The sequence below is a fragment of the Hirundo rustica genome, chromosome 7 (genome assembly GCF_015227805.2).
Source record: "Hirundo rustica isolate bHirRus1 chromosome 7, bHirRus1.pri.v3, whole genome shotgun sequence".
Taxonomy (NCBI): domain Eukaryota; kingdom Metazoa; phylum Chordata; class Aves; order Passeriformes; family Hirundinidae; genus Hirundo; species Hirundo rustica.
Window position 1 is genome coordinate 5,299,664 of NC_053456.1, and position 20,831 is coordinate 5,320,494.

Sequence of the window (20,831 nt, forward strand, 5' to 3'; positions counted from 1 at the left end):
AGCAGCTGCCACAATAATTCCTCTCTAAACACTTTCTTTCTTCAGTCTTCTACTAAACCAAAAAAGGCAAAACATTCTCTACTTTTAGGTCTCTAACTATTCACAACCTCCAGTTCTGATGTCTCAGATTTTCTTGCCACCTTTCGCCAGGAACAAAGTCATAGATCTCTAACCCAAAAGACTTCAACCTTTCAGCAGCCAAACCCATTGACACTACTGGAACAGATTTTCCATTCTACTGCGATGAGTATTGGCAATGTATAAGGCAGAATAATTTTATGTCTAAAATATTTTTAAAAATGCCTCAGAGAGCTAGAGTGGTCTGTAATATCAGAGATATCCACTGTATGTTAAGGAGCTTATAACTAATTTGGAATAGCTCTGCTACATTTTGGAGATAGAATCACAAAGGCAAAAACTCTGCCTCTTCTGCAACGATGCACAATGGAATTGCATGTCCATGTCATGCAGTGAATTATGATTTCTAAATGCTACAATCAGTCAAACTCACATTGACATTCCAGAGACATCTGTGCAGGAAAGTTTATTTACAGTTTCACCGGTCCGTGGCTGCAACTTGAGAACTTGGCAAGAGCAAAAGAGACTTTCAGTAGACATTGATAATGGATAAAACACAATAGTGCTCCTTTATCAGACTGTAAATAAAGAGGTCAGTCAAAAGAGTAGTTTTCTTCCCCACTCATCTGTAACTGAACAGAATGGCTTCTGAAGGAGAATCAATAAAATAGGTCATTTGTCCCAACAAATAAGGTGTATGGTGGAATACACACGTTATCCTTGATAAATACCTATGACTTTGAGGGGCATAGTTTAAGGAATAATGGTCAAATTTCAGACTATACTGCAAATGTAGGGAAATAACCTTTTGGAAGAACAGGTTGAAAAAAGTAATTTGAAATATTCAATGTGTCTCAACTATAGAAAAGAGCAGCTTTCTAGATGAGGGTTCTTCCATTAGAAGCTTTTTCGTCTGACCCTGTTTTCAGCTTTCATGGCTGCAAAAATATCCAAAAACTTGCCTTTCTGAAATAAAAGAAACGGTATTCCAGGTTGACCATGTTTTCCCATCAGTGATTTCCCTCCTATTCCATATTAGACACCCAGTTTAAAGCTCCATGCCTTCCATGCTCCATGCTTCCATGCTCCATGGCTTCCCCTTGTCTCCTGTGCTGATAACTCACATTGCTTTTTCTCTTGAGCTCAGAAAGAAACATCAGGCCAAAGAAATGAACATCTGGCAGCAGAATCTGGTCACCCTGACAGATGCACCCAAAACACAACCCAGTAAAGTCAGAAGGCTTCTGGCCAGGGGTACAGTCTGTTGTTTAAGCCTCTGAATGCAGGATCTAGGAATAATTCTAACAATTAATTATAAAGTATAAGGAGGTTATAGTTGTGAAGGATGTTCATCATTAAAATTCATGCTGCTGTCTTCTGTTCTAATATTATTGAACCCATACTGGCTCCTCATTGCCCTTCAGAATAACTTCTCTTTATTTGCATGTTATAAGTGTCAAGCTCATGGCTTTATAATTTCCTCAGTATTCTTCCCATCCTCTTTCTCTGCCTTGAACAACATCCCAGGAAGGATTCCTTCAAGCTTTCCTATGTAACCCTTCCAAACCTTAAAAAAGGCAAATAATTTTGAAAAGAATGTTGTTCGCATGCAAATTATAGCTGTTCTTTTAACATGCAGGGATAAAACTCTCTCTGTAATTGGCATTTATTGATTATAATTTTAACATAAGCTTAGCTTGTTAAATGACTTTGCTGAATCTGTACAGGATAATGCATACATAGCTGGTGTCATTTTTAGTGTTTAGTGGCTTAGCATCCCTTGTAAATACATTTATGAAATATTCATTTGAACTTCAGCTCTGTTATTATCCTCTGTGATGTCAATTCCAATTTTCCTCCAAAATGTTTATAACTTTTCTCCTAACTGAGCTCTTGTTTTTGTGAGCACTACAGAAGGAAGCTGGGGGGTGAACAGAGAGAGACAGGAAGGAAGAAAAGGAGGGGAAAAGGAGGGAGTATTTTCCCTTTTTTAAATTTATTTGTACCCACTGAGAATCAGGGAAACTGCAGACAGAAAAAAAATCCTAGTACCTCATCTAATGCCCATGTGTACCAGAACACCCCCAGATGTTACAGGGATCTGCAGAAAATCCACTGCTCTTTGCATCACCTGTTCCTATTTTATCCACTACCAAGATGAAAGGAAGATAGCTTCCATTTTTCTCCAGCCCATATTCATATCAATCAAATAACAGAAATATACACAATTTTTTCTCTAATAATATTATCACACACAGTTCTCTCTCTTCCTGCTTACCACACAGCAGAACAAAATTTACTTGGGCACAAGGAGCCTTTTTCTGCTGCGTAATCCCTGTTGGGAAATGGTTTTGTTCCAGTGAGCAAAACTACAAGAATTTTCCAATTGTAAATCTGTGCTTTCAAGGTTCATGGAGGAGCTGGAGTAGCACTCCAGAGATGATAAGCTCCCTGTTCTAGCTCGAGTGTGATTTCATTCCTCCTCTGCCCCCTCCACACCCAGAATTCAAACTTGCCCCCTGCCCTTTCAGAAAATGGAGAAATTCTGAGATTTGTAGGTCATGATTCTGCGTCTTGAGATTTTTGCAACAGACACCCAACAAAACCAAGTTTCCTCCTTGAGATTTGTTTCAAAAAACAGCACTTTCACCTTTTCAAAGTGGCAGGAATACATCAGCAAGCCCATAGACCAGGAAGGCAAGTTCCTAGCTCCAGGTCACTGGAGTCCTACAGCAAATATCCACTGTAGGCTTTTCCAAAAGGAGCACCTGAAGGTCACCAGCACACGCAGGTCTGTGTGTGTTCTTATTCTGGACACAGTCTGGGGCACTGGTTTTGACACAGCATGAGCTCTCACTACCGGATTATAAAAATACTCTTTTTCCAAGCTGGTTACAGTCTCTCCTCTTTAAGATGTGTAGAGTGGCAGTAAGTCTGTTTCTTTGCTTCTCTGCCCCATAGTTGTGAGGTTTGTTATAGATATTTAGATTTTAATATTCCTCGCTCTGTCAAAACTTCAGCCTCCTCACTGGCATAATAACCTGGGAGAACAAACCCAGTACAACTTCCAGGAGTTGTGAAACATGAAGCCTTTGGCCTTCCAAGATCTTTACAACAGTTATATTATAACTCTGAGAGTCACTTTTGGATGGTTTAGGATCCCACAATGTGTTTCCTAAAGAAGATTTCTCTGTTCTACCTCTGAGATTTCAGATCTCAAGGCAAAGACTTTGCACAAACTTAAATCTGTATCAGAATCAGAACCTAAGTGCAACAAACCAAAAGTGTGGGATTTGATCCTTAAGCCCTTTAATTTTTTTAAGTTGATTTTCTGTAGGACAAAGAAAAATTCCCATGGGAATGCGGCAAATTCATTCAAATCTGATGGAACATCCTGATCCATCATGAAGGAGGTTGGTCACAGACTTGTGTCTATTTTCAGCTCTGTCTTAATGGTGCATGGTTGGCAGCTCCTCTGCCACACACGAAAATGTGAGAAACCACTTGTTGAGTCTCATCTGACCAGTTTTTAAGGCATTTAGTTTGACTGCCTGTAACTAGGATACAATATTCTGGCAATATTTATCGAAGGTTTAGCTCATGAGATCTAATTAAAATAATGTGACATGAGTGCTCTTCTTGAATTGGTGCCCTCTGAATTGGTTGTTCTTTTTCCTCTATGCCAAAACAATGTCATAACAATGGAAACCGCTAATGAGGATAAAAACCAGCTGAAATTTTACTAATTGCTTTTTTCTCTTAAAAAATAATAGAACACTGATTCTTTTATTAACAGAATATCTTCAGGTTGATGGGTTTTTATAAATGCAGTGACACTCTAGATAAAACATTTCTCCTTTTTTTTTTTCCTTGGGATAAATAGATCATTATTGATTCTCTATAACCGTGAAATCACAGGTTTTTATTTAGTTCCCAGAGGTGTAAAGTGTGAGGTTTACCAAATTCTCCTATTTATTTATTTATTATGATAGCATCACCTTTGGGAGTACATATTTAACATATTCTTTCATCTCAGCTCAAGGTCAGCTCTTTAAACAGCTGGTATTTATTTTAATTGGAACAAAAGAAAACCAATTTTGGCACAAATCTTGCCCAACCATCAATGACCAGAGTGTATCCTAGCTTTCAGTATTAGGCCTTGTACTGATCCATTTCCAGCTGAGCTAAGGTCATTACTTCATCAGTCTTCTCTTTTCCCCATCATTGGGGAAAAAAAAAAAAAAAAAAAGGAAAGACTAAAATTTGTAAATGTAAGAGACACAGAGGCATGAGAAGCATATAACAAACTGTTACTCTGGTTTTTCTGAGCCTTTTGATTTTCTTAAATGGAGTCAGATCTTTTTAGTTATTGTACAATATTAAGAGCAGTTTTCTACCTTTCCCACAGATGTAACATAAACAAATCCTTTGCTTTTCATTCTCTGTCCTTTGTTTGCATATTTCTAACCTGAAAACAATTGTAACTGACAATTGGTCTGGCCACTGAGGCTGAGGGGTGGAAACCCCAAAAAGCCAATCTTCTGCTAGACCCACAAATGTATAAAAAGTAAGAAATAAACAAAGGGGCTCTCTTCTTCTCGCCGCTCTCTCAGCTGGGAGCTGGATCGGAAGGACCTCTGCGAAAATCTCTTGTCTGCGTGTGACTGCTTTGTGTGTCTCAGTGACAACAAACCATTTTAAATTTTCAATATTTCTAAATATTCATATCCTGATTATGAGACTTAGAATAAGTGTATTTCTAAAGAACTTTCTCTCTTGTTTGCCCACTCTGTGAGCAAAACTCTCAATTTGGAATGCAGAACAAATATCTGTGCTTGGAGAAGAGGCTAATGCTGGTTCAGCATGTGAGGAGAAGGTAAGGCCCAAACCCGCTGGTCTTTATGGTAACAATAAAAATAACCAGATGTAACTGAATGTGCTGGCTTGAAGGCAAAACCAGCGAGAGACTCCAAGTCAGAAAAAAACAATTTAATAGGAGAGGAAAAAAAAAAGTAAAATAAAATAAAACACATGCAATGGTACAAAAGATCACTGACAGAGTCAGAATACAACCTGAAACCGTGGTGGTGGCAGTCCAGATGAAGTGGTCTTGTTGAAGCAGTGTTCTTGCAGAAAGGTCTGGTAGCTCTTGTCCTCTGGGAATCCAGTGGGTAAGGCTGCCTGTGCTGTCCCAAGGCCCCGATTATATCCAGGTGGGAATGCTTGGCTCCTCCCCCTGGGCGGAGCATCTCACAATGGACTGATATCATTTTATCAGTTTTGCAATGGGTCCTTGATTGCCTATTAAACAGAGATAGCTCCTGGGGAGAGTTATCTATGAGTCATGCAGGGCGGTATTGATGGGCCATTAACAGAAGATAGTCTGGAGGGAGGGGGCACGGGAAACAGTGGTGCACAACAACATTTCATGTAGATGGTGATAGAATACATACTTTGGGCACATTTTACATTGTAACCTAGGACACTGAAATAGCTTACAGGTAAATTAATAAAGCCTTGTTAACCTTATGGAAGATGTAAACAGGGTTATATTATATTTGAAAGGAAGTTCAATCACTGCTCAGCTGCAAACTAGGCCTGTACTCAAATTCTAGATGTTTTTTCCCCTTTTTCCTCCCTTACCCTCAATAAGACATGTCTGACTACCAGAATGGCTTGCAAGGCTCTAGCACGACTGGCAGCAGGGCCTGACCTGAGCACCACACCAGTGTAGGTCTTCGAGTCCAGTTCATGCCCTGAATCACCATTAAGGCGAAAGAGTTTGGGTTCTTTTCAGCTACAACCATTGCCCATCCCACAAACAATATTCCTGTAGATGCACAAACACTATTCCTGTAGATGTCCTGTAGATCTCCAGCTCTCAAAACAGGAGGCTGCCCCATCATTTACCTGTACTGGAAGGCCAGGGGCAAAAATCAATGTGTTTTCATTCCAGTTGCATGACATATTAAGGGAAATCATGAAACTCTATTCAGCTGGTCAGTTAATTTTGTAAATTATAATTAGAATTTAATATCTCAATTAAAGTTAAAGTAAAATAGACTTTTTAAACAAGTGTATTCTCCGACATCAGTACTGAAATATCTGATGTAGATAAGATGAGTAAGTGATGTAATTTTCTATATACAAATAAATCTATTCAGCAGGTTGGTCATAGCCTAGGAGAGTGAGGTGCACATTTTCTCAAATAATTCATGGAAGAAGTTGAAACAAAGGCTGGGATATGACAAGATAAACTGGAATGATTCTCTTCAGGCGCTTCTATTCAGGCGACTTCCCTTGCTAGGTCAAGAGGTGACCTTTCGTATTCATTAGACCAAGATTACTGCTTTAAAGAATTATTCTAGTTGTGAATGTACAAAGTATGACATTTGTCATTTCACAAATGTAGTGGAAGTCTGTTACACTTAGAAGAAAATATTAAATATTAAAAAAAAAATAAAAATCAAGCTTCCTTTTCCACATGAATAATCTGTTACACACTAAATCAGTCCTGACAGAAAAAGAAAGTAGAAAAAGACTTTGCAAATTATGTATGTCCAAAATGCCAAGTCACCAGTGATACGTACAAACACACATGCCTCTCTAGCAATGATTCATCTCACAGTTTTTAAGACTGTTTGAAACACTCTTCAGTTTCAGGGCTTATTCTGCAGAAACCCTGATTGGCCACTCTGATATGGATGTGTATTGCTTTGATGTGAAGAAGGAAATATTCTGAATAAAAGGAACTTAACAGGTTTCTGTGAGCCTTGCTGAAAGTTAAATTCAGTTAGTAATTAAAATTATGGATTTCGTGGTGTCTAATATAAATTACATGGCTTATGTTATATGAAAGCAAATGAGCTACTCCTCCAAAATGTCAGAATTATGAGAGATATGAAGATGAAAAGCTAACTTACTAGCATGGATTATAGTAAACTGTACACACACCCACATTTCTGTAAAGAACTAGGGATGATAAGCCTCCCAAGAGTTCATTTATCAGACTGGATTGGGTGTAAGTGAACAATCTATATAAGCTTTAATCAACTTCTCCTAGCCTATCAGTCATGGAAACCTCACAGTTTATCAGAGTAATGGTTCAAGTATTTAACTACATTATTAGAGCATAGGTTTGACTTTCCTGACATTGAATATAAAATCTGCTGTGAGTAAAATTGATATTTCTTGGTGTCACCTTGGTGGGTACAGAGAAAAGTTAGCTCAGGTCTGTCAGTGGCAGCATTTACACGTCTGAAGGGAACTCGAGCCTTTGCTCTTGTTCATATCCCATTTTCCTGAGCCAAACCAACCAAGTGACAAACCCTGTTCTCTGTCTAAACTCCAGCTCCCCCATGTCCTTCCTGGTGTCCTGTGGCTGCATCCAGCCCCCAGCAGCTGCCTCCCCAAGTGGCTCCTGTCTCTGATTAATACATTTAAAGAAAGAGATTTACATTTTCCTGCCACAGCCCTGCACAAGTCCTGTCTTTCCCACAGCCCTGACACCTTATCACTTATTTGGCATTGGTGCAGTTGGCTTTTCCTCTGAAAACACCATCTTTATCATCTTTACTTAATTTTGTCTTATGGATTTCAAGCTGTTTCACCCATTAATCAAAAAGATTTTTAATTCTAAGCCTGCTTGTGCTGCCTACAAGTGTGACACTGTTCAAAAATGTGACATCTCATAGCCTGAGACATTAAGAGGTGAATAGCAGAAAAATCAGGACTTACAGACTATTGATAAAATTATTCCTTGATAATGTTTTCTCAAAGAGGCCTTGCTCCTTGTTGATTTATTATGAATCATACTTGCTGGCATGACAGTCTGAGTCATATCAGAAGTCTCCCTAAAGTGAAAAACATCTGTTCTTTGTGGGCAGAGTGACTTCTTCCCTCATGAAGCTTGAGGAGCTTATAAATTGATTGTTTAATAATTTATGTTAGCCTCTCCCCAGATACCAACTTAGTCTGAATCTTTGGCTGTCATTCCCTTCCTTCTTCTTTCTTTTTCTCATCGAAAGATATGTACTATGCTTCTTGGGACTATTTATACCCTTTGGGAGTTCTCAAAGCAAATCACTGCTGGTTTAGAAACTACATCTTTACATAACTCTGAGGATCTCTTGACCTGGAAAAGCTGCTTCGTGTAAAGACCCTCTTAATTGCTGAGATGTTCCATATGGGAAGTTAGTAAACAGCAGATAGCGTGCCATAAATGCAAATCCCAGTTTATTGCCCAGCCATTTAACCTTGTAAACAAACCTTAAGTCTGACTTTTTCGGAATCTAAATACTCAGTTCCTTCCCTGTTCTTCCTAGAATTCGTGTTCCCTTGCTAATTCTGATCATGTCAAACCTTTTGTCACATTTAACCTTTCTGTGAAGAGTGAGGAAGAGGCACGGAGCACATCAGCCTTGCCTGTGTCATCTGCAGCCTTCTCTCCTCCCTGCTGGATTTACCACTGCATTTTGCTATGGGAGTTAAAACTCTGGCTTTGCTCTGTTTCTGTTACGAATCTTCGAATAATGGGAACAATACAGCAGCAGTGACACGTAAAATTTCTCAAAAAACCTGGATTAAATTGAAGAGGAGCAGCCTTTTCCCTCCCCTCAGCAGCAGCTGACAAGGGATGCTCTAGCTGATTGCACCTGAAGTTAACTGGGGAAAAGAATGCAAGGTAATCGCTTCTTATCCAGTTCAGGACATTGATTTCCTCCATTAAGCTTAATTTTTGGTTTTCAACTTATTATCATAAAATTAGAGTGAAATATTCATTTTCAGCAGTTTTTTTTCAGAGTACAGACTGAAAATGCTAAAGAAATAGAATCATGGACTCACAGAATGGTTCAGGTTGGAAGAGACTTTAAAGATCACCTGGTTCCATCTTCCCTGTCCTTTTTTTTTTCTTTTCTTTGCACCAAGCATCTGCAGGGCAAGAGTTATTAAATGTAGAAACAGAGAAAACATCACAAATCCCGTCAAATTGTCTGATGTGAGTAGAAGTAGAGAGCTGGGGAAAAAAGGCCTCATTGAAAAACTCTTTTTCTTTTTCTTTTTCTTTTTCTTTTTCTTTTTCTTTTTCTTTTTCTTTTTCTTTTTCTTTTTCTTTTTCTTTTTCTTTTTCTTTTTCTTTTTCTTTTTCTTTTTCTTTTTCTTTTTCTTTTTCTTTCTTTTTTCCCCACAAAATAACTAGTGCCTGGAGTCCATTTTTGCCAGTGTATTTGGTAAAGCTGGATGGCCCATATTTGTTTAATCAAGTTACTCCCCTTTCTCTGCTATAATCTTATCATTGTTCCCATTTGTGCAGTTAAGATTCCTGGAGGAACAATATACATTTCCCTAAATTATTCATCAGCTACATCCTATTTCTCACACTTACATTGCCAATTGATTTGCAATTCATTTTGTGACATTTTTGGTTTACTTTGTCCTGGACTTCTGCTAAATGAAGCCTGCCAACAGCATTCCTCAGCAGGCTAATGAACTTGCTAGAATAGCAATCACTCTCTTAGAAACTTTGTGCGTATTTTTAATTTGTATTGACTCTGAGAGATCCAGATAATTTAGCAAGTTCCATGGCAGACATGAAGACAAATGTTTGTGCTGACTTTTACATTCAAACCTGCCATTAGAGCACATTTGTTCAGGGCTGCAAGGAGTGACCCAAACAAAACAGGCTAAACAAAACTCATTTCCAATGGAAGCACAGTTAAAAACTTTGGCATTAGTCCCAACAGAGCCTGGGACAATCACTGCATCATTTGTACAACAGGGAATTTTGTGGGAAGTTGAAATTGGTATTGTATCTGTTGTCCTAACTGATACCATCGCGCTTTCCTTGTTGTTTTCACCTTCTTAAATGGATTAAGTAATAGCATTAATTAAGCCAACAGAATTAATTTAAGCTAAACAATGTTATCTAGCTAGATATAAATGGTACATAATACTACATTACAAGCTATTGTGATGGTGTATTTTCCCGATGAGAATCTAAATATTAATGTGCTAAACTTTTCCATCTCTTGGATATTTATTCTAAGACAGAAAGGTACTGAGAAGTATAGCTTGTTGCAGAAAACAGCAACTAATTAATTTAATTAAAATTTAATTAATCTTAATTAATTCTAATTAAGAAAAGGTAAATCTTACAGAAGATATTTTTTACTCTGGAATTTACCAGTGAATGGAATAGTAACTGGCCATCTATTCCCCAGGAATGAACCCAGTGAGCACCTCCCAAAGATTAAACACACTATTGATTTCAGAACAGCCTGAAAACACACAGGGCCTTTAATAAACTATTTCTCATATTAAGGCAATCCTTTGCTGCAGCTAGTGACCTTCACATCACTATTACTTAGTTCATTTGTACATTAAGAGACATTAAACCACAAATCAAGGGTGCTCGAATTCTCCAAGCTGCATTCAGCAGCAGTCAACGTACAAGTCAGTCATCTGTGGAGTTTTCTGAAAATGCAGCTTGTCTCTTTGTAAATTATTTGACAAGTAAATGGAATTAATAGGAGATTAGAACGGGAAATCCAAATACAAGCAGTATCAAGCTGCACACCTCTGCTGGTCAGACTATTTTTGCATATACATATATATATTTATAAATACATATATAAACTTACACATAGAAATATGCACATCTAAAATCCAGATAGACATTTCAGTACAAATGTGCACATACATACAAAATACATAATATGGCACAGACATGCACATAAATTTTTATTTGACCTCAATAAACATATATCACCACTCTTCCAGATGTTACACATTTTTTTGTCTCTCAAATCCTTATTCTAAGTAAACCTGTCTAAATCCCAGTAGGCACTCATAGGAGTCTTTTAATATAAAAGAAATGTGCCATGTACTATTCACAAATAGTTCCTGGAAACCTCACTATCTAAAAATAAGGAAGGGTATTTTAGAGTCAAATGGGAAGAAAAATTTAGATACATGATGCTAATATCAAGGTTAACCTGTCATATCAAATACAGATATATCAAGATTAAGAAACACCTTTCTTCTTGTCCTGAATAATAAAATAACATCAACCCCTTTATGTGCTTTGTAATAGAGATTTCTATAAAAATGCCCTTCAGAACGGGTTCTTAAATGTATATGCTAGCATAAAATAAAGCTTTTCATATCATCTATTATCTTGCTTTGGGACAAAGCAAATTCACTCATGTATTTAAAATGGGATGATATTCATGGACAACTTCTGCTGTCTGAAAATGGGATAAGTGCCCTGAAACGCTTTCAGGCAAGAAGCCAACAATCTCCATGCGTTATACAGAAGTGGCAGAGTGATTTTTTTTTTTTTTTTTTTTTTTTAAGGTGCACCTGCTTTAGATGAAAGAAATTGAATTCCAACTCCATAACTGTCAAGCACCACTGCAAATAATGGAGCCTAAGCGGAATCATTCCAGCAATATTGCTATTTTCCTGTTGGGGCGATGGAGCAGAAACCAGCCTCAGCTCCGTGATGGCACTTTACGTGCATGCTTTGGGAACAGTTCCATTTATCATCCCACTGCTTAAGCCCTTTCAAACACATGTTCTTCATTCCCGGGTTAATACAACCTTTGGTTAGCTAAGTCAAAAAGTGTGTGTGGGGGGAAAAAGCTAGGCTGTGATTTTGCCAGAATTAGATAAATTCCAAAGAAAATACAGTAACTACAATAAATCATTTGAGCACTTGGATGTAATATTTCTTACGTGACACCCCAGGCATGAGGCTGTTTCTTCTGTTGTCCCATAAGCAGCTGAATCCTCATTTCTTTTTTGCAGCTCCCAATAGGATAAAGAGAACAGCAGGACAATGAAGACAATCATTTGGGTATTGATAATCTGACTGAGCACGTTTTTCGTTTGGGAAGATGCAGTGTGAAGAAATTCCTGGTTCTCTCCCTTTTACCCTTATAATCACAAAATAAAGGGAAAAAAAAAAGAAATCTTTTTCTTATGTCAATAAAACAACATTTATTTTCAAATCTGTCTGCGACAAGACTCAAATTTATGATCTGCGGCTACAGCGACACCGTCAAACTGCTCCTGATAACAAGATTTTACAGTGGTACAGACTACTTTATAATAAAAATTTGTGCCAGTTATTCTGCTTTCATTAAAATTTGACAGTGCAGATGAATTCCCTCATTTTTTTATTTTTTTTTAATAAACATGTAAGTTTACCCACAGTCTAGAGAAAAACGAATAAAATCTTGATTTTACTGAGATATTTCAGTGACTACCAGTGAAAAGACCTCAACCATGTTTAACTAACACAAACAGAGCATCTTTCTGCTGAATAACTGCTAATGTTTTAGTTTTCTGAGTTCTTAATGTGTCAGCATTTATTTGGGGAAGTATTTGTGCAACACCTGGGGAAACTAAGGCTGTTCTTGGGTCAGTCAAACATTGATATCCTAAGGACACATAAAGCCCCATACAAAAACAGCCTAAATCCCTGGAAGCATTTTAGAAAACCATTTTTCTAATCATACAAATGGTGAAATATTGGAAAATCTAGGTGGGCTCAGAAATGTGCAGCTTAATCCGCAAAATTCAGATTTACAGAAACCTACCATTGTCTCATCTACCACAGGCTATGTGTTTCATCACAAGCAGAGGTACTGATGTGGAAAAGTGGGGGAGAGGAGAAAGGAGTGCAAAGAAGGGAACAAAAACAACAAGTATAAGTTCTGTTGGAAAAAAAGGGTCCTAAACTGTCACCTTGGACAACTCAGGTTCAGTAAGGTAAATCCTAAACATCCTGGGTATCCACCCTCTCCTTCTATTTGTCTCACTGGAAGGTTCAGGGCAAATATTGACTGAAGTCTTGGATATCTTGATTGAGGAATACAGGAGTTTGGATATTCCCTCATTCTTCTTGAAGAAACTTAGGGGAACAATGCAAGGACTTTTTGATTGAACCTTCGGGACTGTAAGAGTAACTAGGTGTTACTCTTATAAGTTACAAATAAGTTACTCTTATTTGATCTGACCCTTACTGTCAATTTATAATAAAAATACTGTGACATGCTCAAATACTTCAAATTAAATCCTTTTTTAAAAAGCTTGGAAAAACTATAGCCACTATAATTCACTGAAACACTCATCCTTCCTTTCACCCTGCTTCTAAGAGTAGCATTTTTGCGTCACATTAAACTAATATAGGAGTTTTTAAATGCATGTATTCTGTTCTCCAATACACTATTTTCTATTCTTTATTTCAGAAGTTTCATTCTATGTTACCAGCTGCTCCAGTGTAAACAGTATCCCAAATGCAAAAGATTAAAAAAGCAAATTACGGTCAAGGTTTCTTGAAAGTTTCCTACACAAACACTTAGACAAAGGACCAGACTTCCAAAATCCTTCCCATATTTTACTAATACACACTGATCTAGACCACAACCAGCAATGTTAATATGAAGTGAAGTTTTTTAGCAGTTCCAGGAAAACGTTAATACTAAAAGAGAACATTGGCACCCGATGTGTATCTACAAGATTAAATTTAGGGTGGCAATTACACCTTTTTTGAAGTACAGCCCCAATCAATAAAAAAGATTTCTATTACTTTGCCTCCCTGCCTACCAGAGACAATGCTAATGATCAAAACTACTTGCCAAGATTGGATCTGAAAACCTAAAGCAGCTTTCCATGCCTTGCGGGCTCTCACTGTATTTCTAGAAAAGACTATTTGAGACAACCTTCATCCCCATCTATTTTTAGACAATTCAAAAATGGGTTTGGGTCGCTGAGGATTGTTCATGTGTGGTCAGAAAAGAGAAACAATTGTTAATAAATGGCAACACTTGAGCTCCAGTATCTGATACCGAACTATGGGTAACCTACAGTTGCTTTGGCTCACAGACCATGCCAGTGTAACTCTCCCTTCTGAAGGATTGATTTGACACTCTTCCTTTTCTCACGGTCACTTCAGCACTTAACTGATTTGTTTCCCCTGATTGTTCAATATATTTTGCTAAAAACTCTCCAGATGTGACAATTACTTTACTCCTTGATTCTGTTTTTAACAAGCTATCAGAAAAGAGAATAATTATTCTTTAGAAATTCATACATTTTATATCATGTAGAAAGCTGCCCAATAAGGACATTTTCTTGAAAATAATAACAATAAAAGATCTTTTTTTTTCTAAACCTTGCCTTATAAGTCACTACTTCTGTTATACGTCCAAAAACACAGGAAGGAGCTAAAGGCAGGAGCCTTAGTAACTGCATTCTACCAAAAAATTGTACCAGCTCAGTACAGTTACTTGAAGTTATGAGTTACTTAGTTCTAACTTCTAATTGTCATTATGACTTCCAATATTCTTTGTTTGCTGAAGGCTTGTTTCAAAATCCTATTAAACCCAGAATAAATAGGGTACAATAAATCATGATCTCTTTTTATGGGAATAGCAAACAGAACCATTAGGCAGAAGTGGGGTGGGTGTTGCTTAATATAAACCTTTTTAAGAGGACAATAATTGGCAGTTTTAACTCATCCATGGCTTATAATATTCATTCATGTGGATGATTAAACATTAAGTCACTGCCTCTATTCTTTTAGGATTTTCTTAATGTTTGTGTTGTTTTCAAGGCAAAAGGTGCACCCTACACTTTTTCTGCCTAGAAAGCAGGAGACTGCAAAACGTATGAAGATGTTTTTTGGGAGGTTTGCTTGGCCACTCTTAACCTTTTCCAAAAAGATGGGAGAGGTTACAAGCTCCATCGAACATAGGTATGTGTGCACATCCGTGCATCGCCGCGGTACATCAACTCGAAACCTCAGCTCAAAGTAGAAATTGCCTTGAAGCAAACAAAAAAACAAACAAACAAACAAAAACCAAAAAAACCACAACTTTTAATTGAAAAAATAACCATGTTATTCAGCATTCCATAAGGGACAGTACCATTTAATTTTAAAAGGTGATTTTTTTCTCCATTTAGGTTTAAAGAAGTGCATGTTCTCCCTGTAGAACAGATAGATATAACGTCGTCACTCTTTTTAAAATAAGCAGGTTTGCATCAGAAATGTCCCGCTTTTGGGTGCCAGCAGATCTCATTCCTTGATTTATCCACCAGTACAACAGCAGAAACCACTAATTCTGACTGAGGGAGACCATCCATAGGGAGAGGAGCATGGTCTGGTCTCTATGTGATTTAACACTCAGCCTTCCTGCCAGAAAACCCTGTTCCCCATGGATCACCAACAACAGCTGGGATGGACTGACATGAGGAAAGTTTGGGGCTCATTTCAAGCTGATGACAATTTGAGAGGATCTGCCAAGTCATATACCACATTCCAAATGAGAAAGACTTTCCAATAGTACATGTACATAAATAAAGGAACATGGAATTATGCATAGAATTGTTTTACTTTTTAATTATTTAACTACAAAAGCTGTAGCTAATGATATGCTCTGTGGACCTTATACTACATCTTTATGCTCAATTAATTTTTTAGCATTAATATCATTTGGGGAAGGAGCAGGACCTACCAGAATGCACAAAATATGCATAACAATATGTACCTCTAAGATCATTGTTTATATTTGGGCAAACTAATTCGTGCTCAGGAGCTCTAGGTAGGAGCTGCCACATGCAAAATTAATGATGATTATTCAGAAAAAGCTGTCACTGTGCTTGAGAACAGGAGCTCAGGGGCAGGTTTGGACAGGAAGAAGGTCTCTGCTTTTCAGGACACAGACATTCCTCTGCCCTCTATATTGCTGCCTATCTATTTCTGCTGAGGTTTGGGAGATTTTAGCCAGTTTCTCCCAGGAAGAGGAACTCACAGATGCTCTGTGCAGCTCTCTTATAAAAGCTCCAGGCCCTGCAGTGTCAGCAGAGGTGCAGGAGCTCCTCCTGCAGAGGCGAAGTCTGGTTCCAGCAGCACAGCCTGTGCCTGTCTTCTCTCCATGCTCATTCCCATATCCAACAGGATGTGTTCTGTCTCTGCTCCTAAACTAAGAAAAAAATTGCCTTTCTTTTCTGCCTCTGCCTGAGTCCCAAGCAATCCAGATCCAAATTGACATCTTAGTTGACCTCTTCAGAGTTCAAAGAATTACATCTTTCTCTCTCTTCTCTGTGTCAGACCCAGTTCTGTTATTACTTTCCAGTTTGACAAGTAACTCCACATTTTCCCAAACTCTGCAGCTAACCCGGCTTGGAGAAGCTTCTCTATTAAAACTGGAAAGTGACTCCAAGGAAAAACCCTAGCTTGACAAACTCTCAGCCTGGACCAAAAAAGAACTTTTATCCCGATGGTCATAATTTTGTCAAATTTATTTTGTCCGAACTTTGCTCTTAAATTTTTATTCTTCTGTCATGACAGTGTTTTGGGTGGAATCAGCGAATTTCCAGATGATTTTTTTGCCACCTGGCTAGATTTCTTTTCCCTTTGTTTAGAAACCATTTCAATATAGACATGCAACATGCTGGCATTTGTACTGCGTCAGGAAGATGGAAATAACTTCAAATGAGTTTACTAAGAGGACACAGAGACTTTTAATCAGTTTGCGTTACAGCCATGGGAAGAAAGAAACCTGCTCCTGATTTGCTCTCAAGTCCCTGCCTTTTTCCTTTCTTTTTTTTTTTTTTTTCCCTGAAGCATCTTTCAGCATGCATTACCCATGACTGATTTATTAGATTGTCAGTTCTGTTAGAGTCCATGTCAGGTGTACGACAGATTTGTCATAAGGGTGCAGCAAACCCAGATTACCCTGCTCAAAAGCTGCATGCCTTCCTAGACTCTGTGTCAAGCTTCTGAGAGTCAACAAAGGGTTTGTCACTAACGTGGATGTCTCGGAGAATGAAGATCCAAACCTTTGTGGTTATCAAGCCTGTTTATTTCACATTTTAACTAAGTCTGCTGCACTGAAATAGAATTTCAACGTGCACAAGATGAAGCAGCCTATCTGTTTAATACCACAAGCCACTATCAACCTCATATGTTCATTTGCCCTTTAATACAGAGACCATTTCAAAATCTTTCTCCTGCTATTAAAACACTTTTAAAAGCTTATGCCCTTATAAACCAAGCAATCATTTTCCCCTTGACAGCTACGACCTGCCATCACTTTACCAGACCAAATTACTGAAGAAGGTTGCAGGTTCATGAAGGCAAGAGGCAGAGATTTCCTTCAGGAGATAAAAATGACCAAAGTTCTATTCACACACAAAAAGAAATTCAAACTGGTTCTATTCACTATTTCTTCATACAGAACAGAAACTAGCTTTGCAACTTCTACTTGGAAACATCTGAGAATAAAGATACAGGTCCAGGCATAAGAAATGAGCTAAACAAAATTGTTTTAGACTGTAGCTGGGAAGATCAATAAGGAAAAACATCAGTTATTTAAATTAGGCAAGGTTTAGGTCATTATAAAATAAAAAAATGGAATAAGTAGGGTGGTATCTGAACAAGAGCAGAAGAATTAACAATGTCATAAGGATATACAGGTATTGCAAAGTAATCCCAGAACACTGATTTGCCTTTCCTTAAAAATAACCAGAATAGGAGGAGATGAAAGAATTCAAAACAAACAGAGGAAAGACAGGTCTAATCTCTCAAGGTAAGAAAAGCTGAATGTGAATTTTTGGGTCACAAAGTCTGGGGAAAAAAAAAAAAAAGAAACTGGGAAAGGTTACAGCAGCAGTTAAAAAAAGCTGGGGCTAGGTAGGATCTGAAATAGAAAATATTACATTAAAGACTACATAGATTAGAAAAGAAAGGCAAAGAATATTTACATAAAATAGGAGGAAACTATTTTAGGATTACAGTCTAAACAGGAAGAACATTTACATGTGAAGAATGTTTAAGGTGTGTTTTATAAAGAAGATGGACACTTCCTTTTTATGAGGAGTTGTATGGAAAAGACAGGAGGTGATGGGTACAAGTTAATCCTGGGAGATTCTGATTAGAGATACGAGGAAAATTCTTCACAATGAAGACAATCGGGTGTTTGAATTATCTCCCCAGGGAAAGGGTGGATCCCCTAATACTGGACACTTTTAAGATTCAGCTGGATATGGTACATCAGGATATATGGAACACTACTCAAAAGTCAGAACTCTTTCCAAGTCCATGACTGGTTTAAGGGCACAGAGCACCACAAGCTAAGAATCAGACAAATCAAAATCAAGGCAAATGTTTCCAAGGCCTGGCTGCCACTGTTTAGTACACAGTTCAGCTGCAACAAGCACAAAGTAAATTTTAAACACATTTTAATAGCTAAGTTATAGCATGAATCTAAATGCACTTGTACGCTCAGCCCAGTTAATTAGCAATCTGCAAACTAATAAATATTCCATAGATAAGGGAAAAATTCTCCCCGTGCTTAAAAAGAAAAGTTTTGTGCCAGCAGCCCGACACAGCAAAGTGCTTCCAATGTTTGTGTGGTGTTTTGTGCCCATGAAAAGAAGTCTTAGTCTTAGTCTGCAATTTTAATACTTTACTGAGGGTACAGTGCTGCAATCTGTTAGAGCCTGAGTGCTGGAGAGTGCTCTGCCTGGATGCTCTAGGTTAAGTCCTGTCCTTGGGTGCAAGGGCGCAGCAAAATGCATCTGTGTACTTGAGAGCTAAATTTAGATGAAGGAGAAAAGGCCACGTGAGATAGAGTTTCATTTTGGATCATTTCATGCTTGCATTTGTAGTCAGTAGCTTTAAATTTTCCCGGTTAAGAGAGGGCATCTGCAATGCATTCGTTTTTATCCAAGTTAGGGATGTTCACGGATTTGCAGTACCCTGCAAGTAGCTCTTACCTGATCAAAGTTTGTATAAAATTAATAGCGGGTTTGGAAGGGGGTGGCGAGTCTTAAAACAGCAGCAAAACAAATTAGGCCTTGGTTTAGAAAGTTTTCTGTCTAATTTTGAGGTCGAGCTCACAGCCCTTATATGAGCAAAGCTCCCTGTAGTTCCTCCAGAAGTTTTCCAGCACCATTTTATCTCTGCTGAATTTCCAGCTACAGATTCTCCAGCCCCAGAAGGAATCTGCAGAATTCTCTCTTTGTCCCTCAGCCGAGGTGGATCACATCAAGCAAACATTCAACGTGCATGCATTGACCTACCCCAAAACCATCCACATTTCCTCCCTGGGCTCCCTCAGGAGAGAACATGCAGGGAACTGGAACTATCCCGCGTCCCAGCTCAAGAACTGCAGTGAACTAACAGAGTGGTGAACCCTCACAAAAATGAATTTCTTTGATTTCAAAAGGTTAGCTATAAACAACTCACAAGCCACAGAACTGAAATCTGGAGAAAAGAAGATCTTGTAACTAAGTTCTAGGCTGTAACAGCAAGATTAAAGCCTGAAATTATTTGCAAATTAGAAAGACGTCTAGTAGGCACTGGGATTTGAAACCATTCCTCAGTGTATCTTTATTGAAAAGCATATTGTCATTGTTTAATATGCCATACAAACTAATCAGAGATTACTTTGCATTGACAAAATTACAGCAAGACAAAAGCTAAAACATTATCAAATAATACACTTCCATTAAAAATTATAAAATGATTGTTTACTTCTCTTTGATAGAAGTAACTACTAGGGAACACAAATCCAAGTGGACATTTATTGAGCACAATGCACTTAGTTTTTAATTAGTAGTTTATAGGTAAAATAATGTATAACTCAAAGAGACAGAATCAGACCAAGTTTGGTTGTTAGATTTTTGAAAAATTAATGTAATATTCCTGTGTCTCATCATTATTTTATAAAATTACCACCAAGACAATGAAAATATTTACATTTTATCTTTCCAATCAGGTAAACAATTTCTAGTGAGGAAAATATGCCTGCTCAGAGCACCAAAACTTTGAATGGACTTGGATCAAAATATATAGTGAAAAGGAGGGGGAAATTGCATAATGCGTCTTCAAAATAGGGAAAAATAAATATTTTTTTCAGCCAACCAGAGATCTCAAAATGTAAAGCCTGATACATAAGTAAAACTACTAATTTCCTATTTTTGTATTTGTATTATCACTAAAAGTACTTCAATTGCAATTCCCATGCTTTTATAAACAGTTCATATAAGCAGAAAAAAAAGCTAAAAGTCCAGTTTTGAGTTGAAGAAGGGATTAACAGTTAAAATCGGAGTTTACCAGTACTTTATAATGAAGAGAGGAATCATATCTGAAAAATCCTTTAGGTTGTCACCAGACACAGGGCAGAGGCAGTGGAACCTCACTGGCAAAATGTGCCCCCACAGGTGCTGTGAACCCCAGTAGCTCCTCAGATTTGCTCCCTCCTCTCCCCACTGCAAACACAACTGGACCAGATTTCCTCAGATGACTTAAGGAAAAAAATTCTGACGCAGCTGCAAAAGGTTTGAAGTGCAGGCACACACAGCTTTCCACAGAAAACAATTTTTTTTACATGAATTCCTCTTAATAAATTCATTTTGACTATTATTCATGCTGTTGTTAGTGTGCCCTCTGTACATATAGAGACAAAAACATCACTATCAACCCGCTCCTCTTTTTTGCCTTCCTTCCATTAAGTAGCTCTTATTGCAACTCAGAGCCCTAGAGAAAGAAGATATTCCTTACTCCTTATCTTTGGTTTCAAAATAGAAGTATGATGGATATTCTGACAGAAATGAGAATAGACATTAGGCCATAATAATCCTGTGTTCTCAAATAACTTACGGCACTAGTTCAGCTTCACTCATTCAGCAACACAAAATATTATTTACTGGCTGTTACAGAAAAATATGGTAGCTCTTCA

At 37.8% G+C, this 20,831-nt stretch overlaps 1 protein-coding gene across 1 annotated transcript in view; it reads left to right on the forward strand.

Moving 5' to 3' along the window:
* Positions 1 to 19,281, forward strand: part of LOC120755029 (von Willebrand factor D and EGF domain-containing protein-like) — a 178,168-nt gene extending 158,887 nt beyond the window's left edge. The window contains 1 exon segment of the mRNA XM_040069525.1: positions 19,121 to 19,281. Coding sequence (XP_039925459.1) covers positions 19,121 to 19,281 — 161 coding nt within the window.
* The last annotated feature ends 1,550 nt before the right edge of the window (positions 19,282 to 20,831 follow it).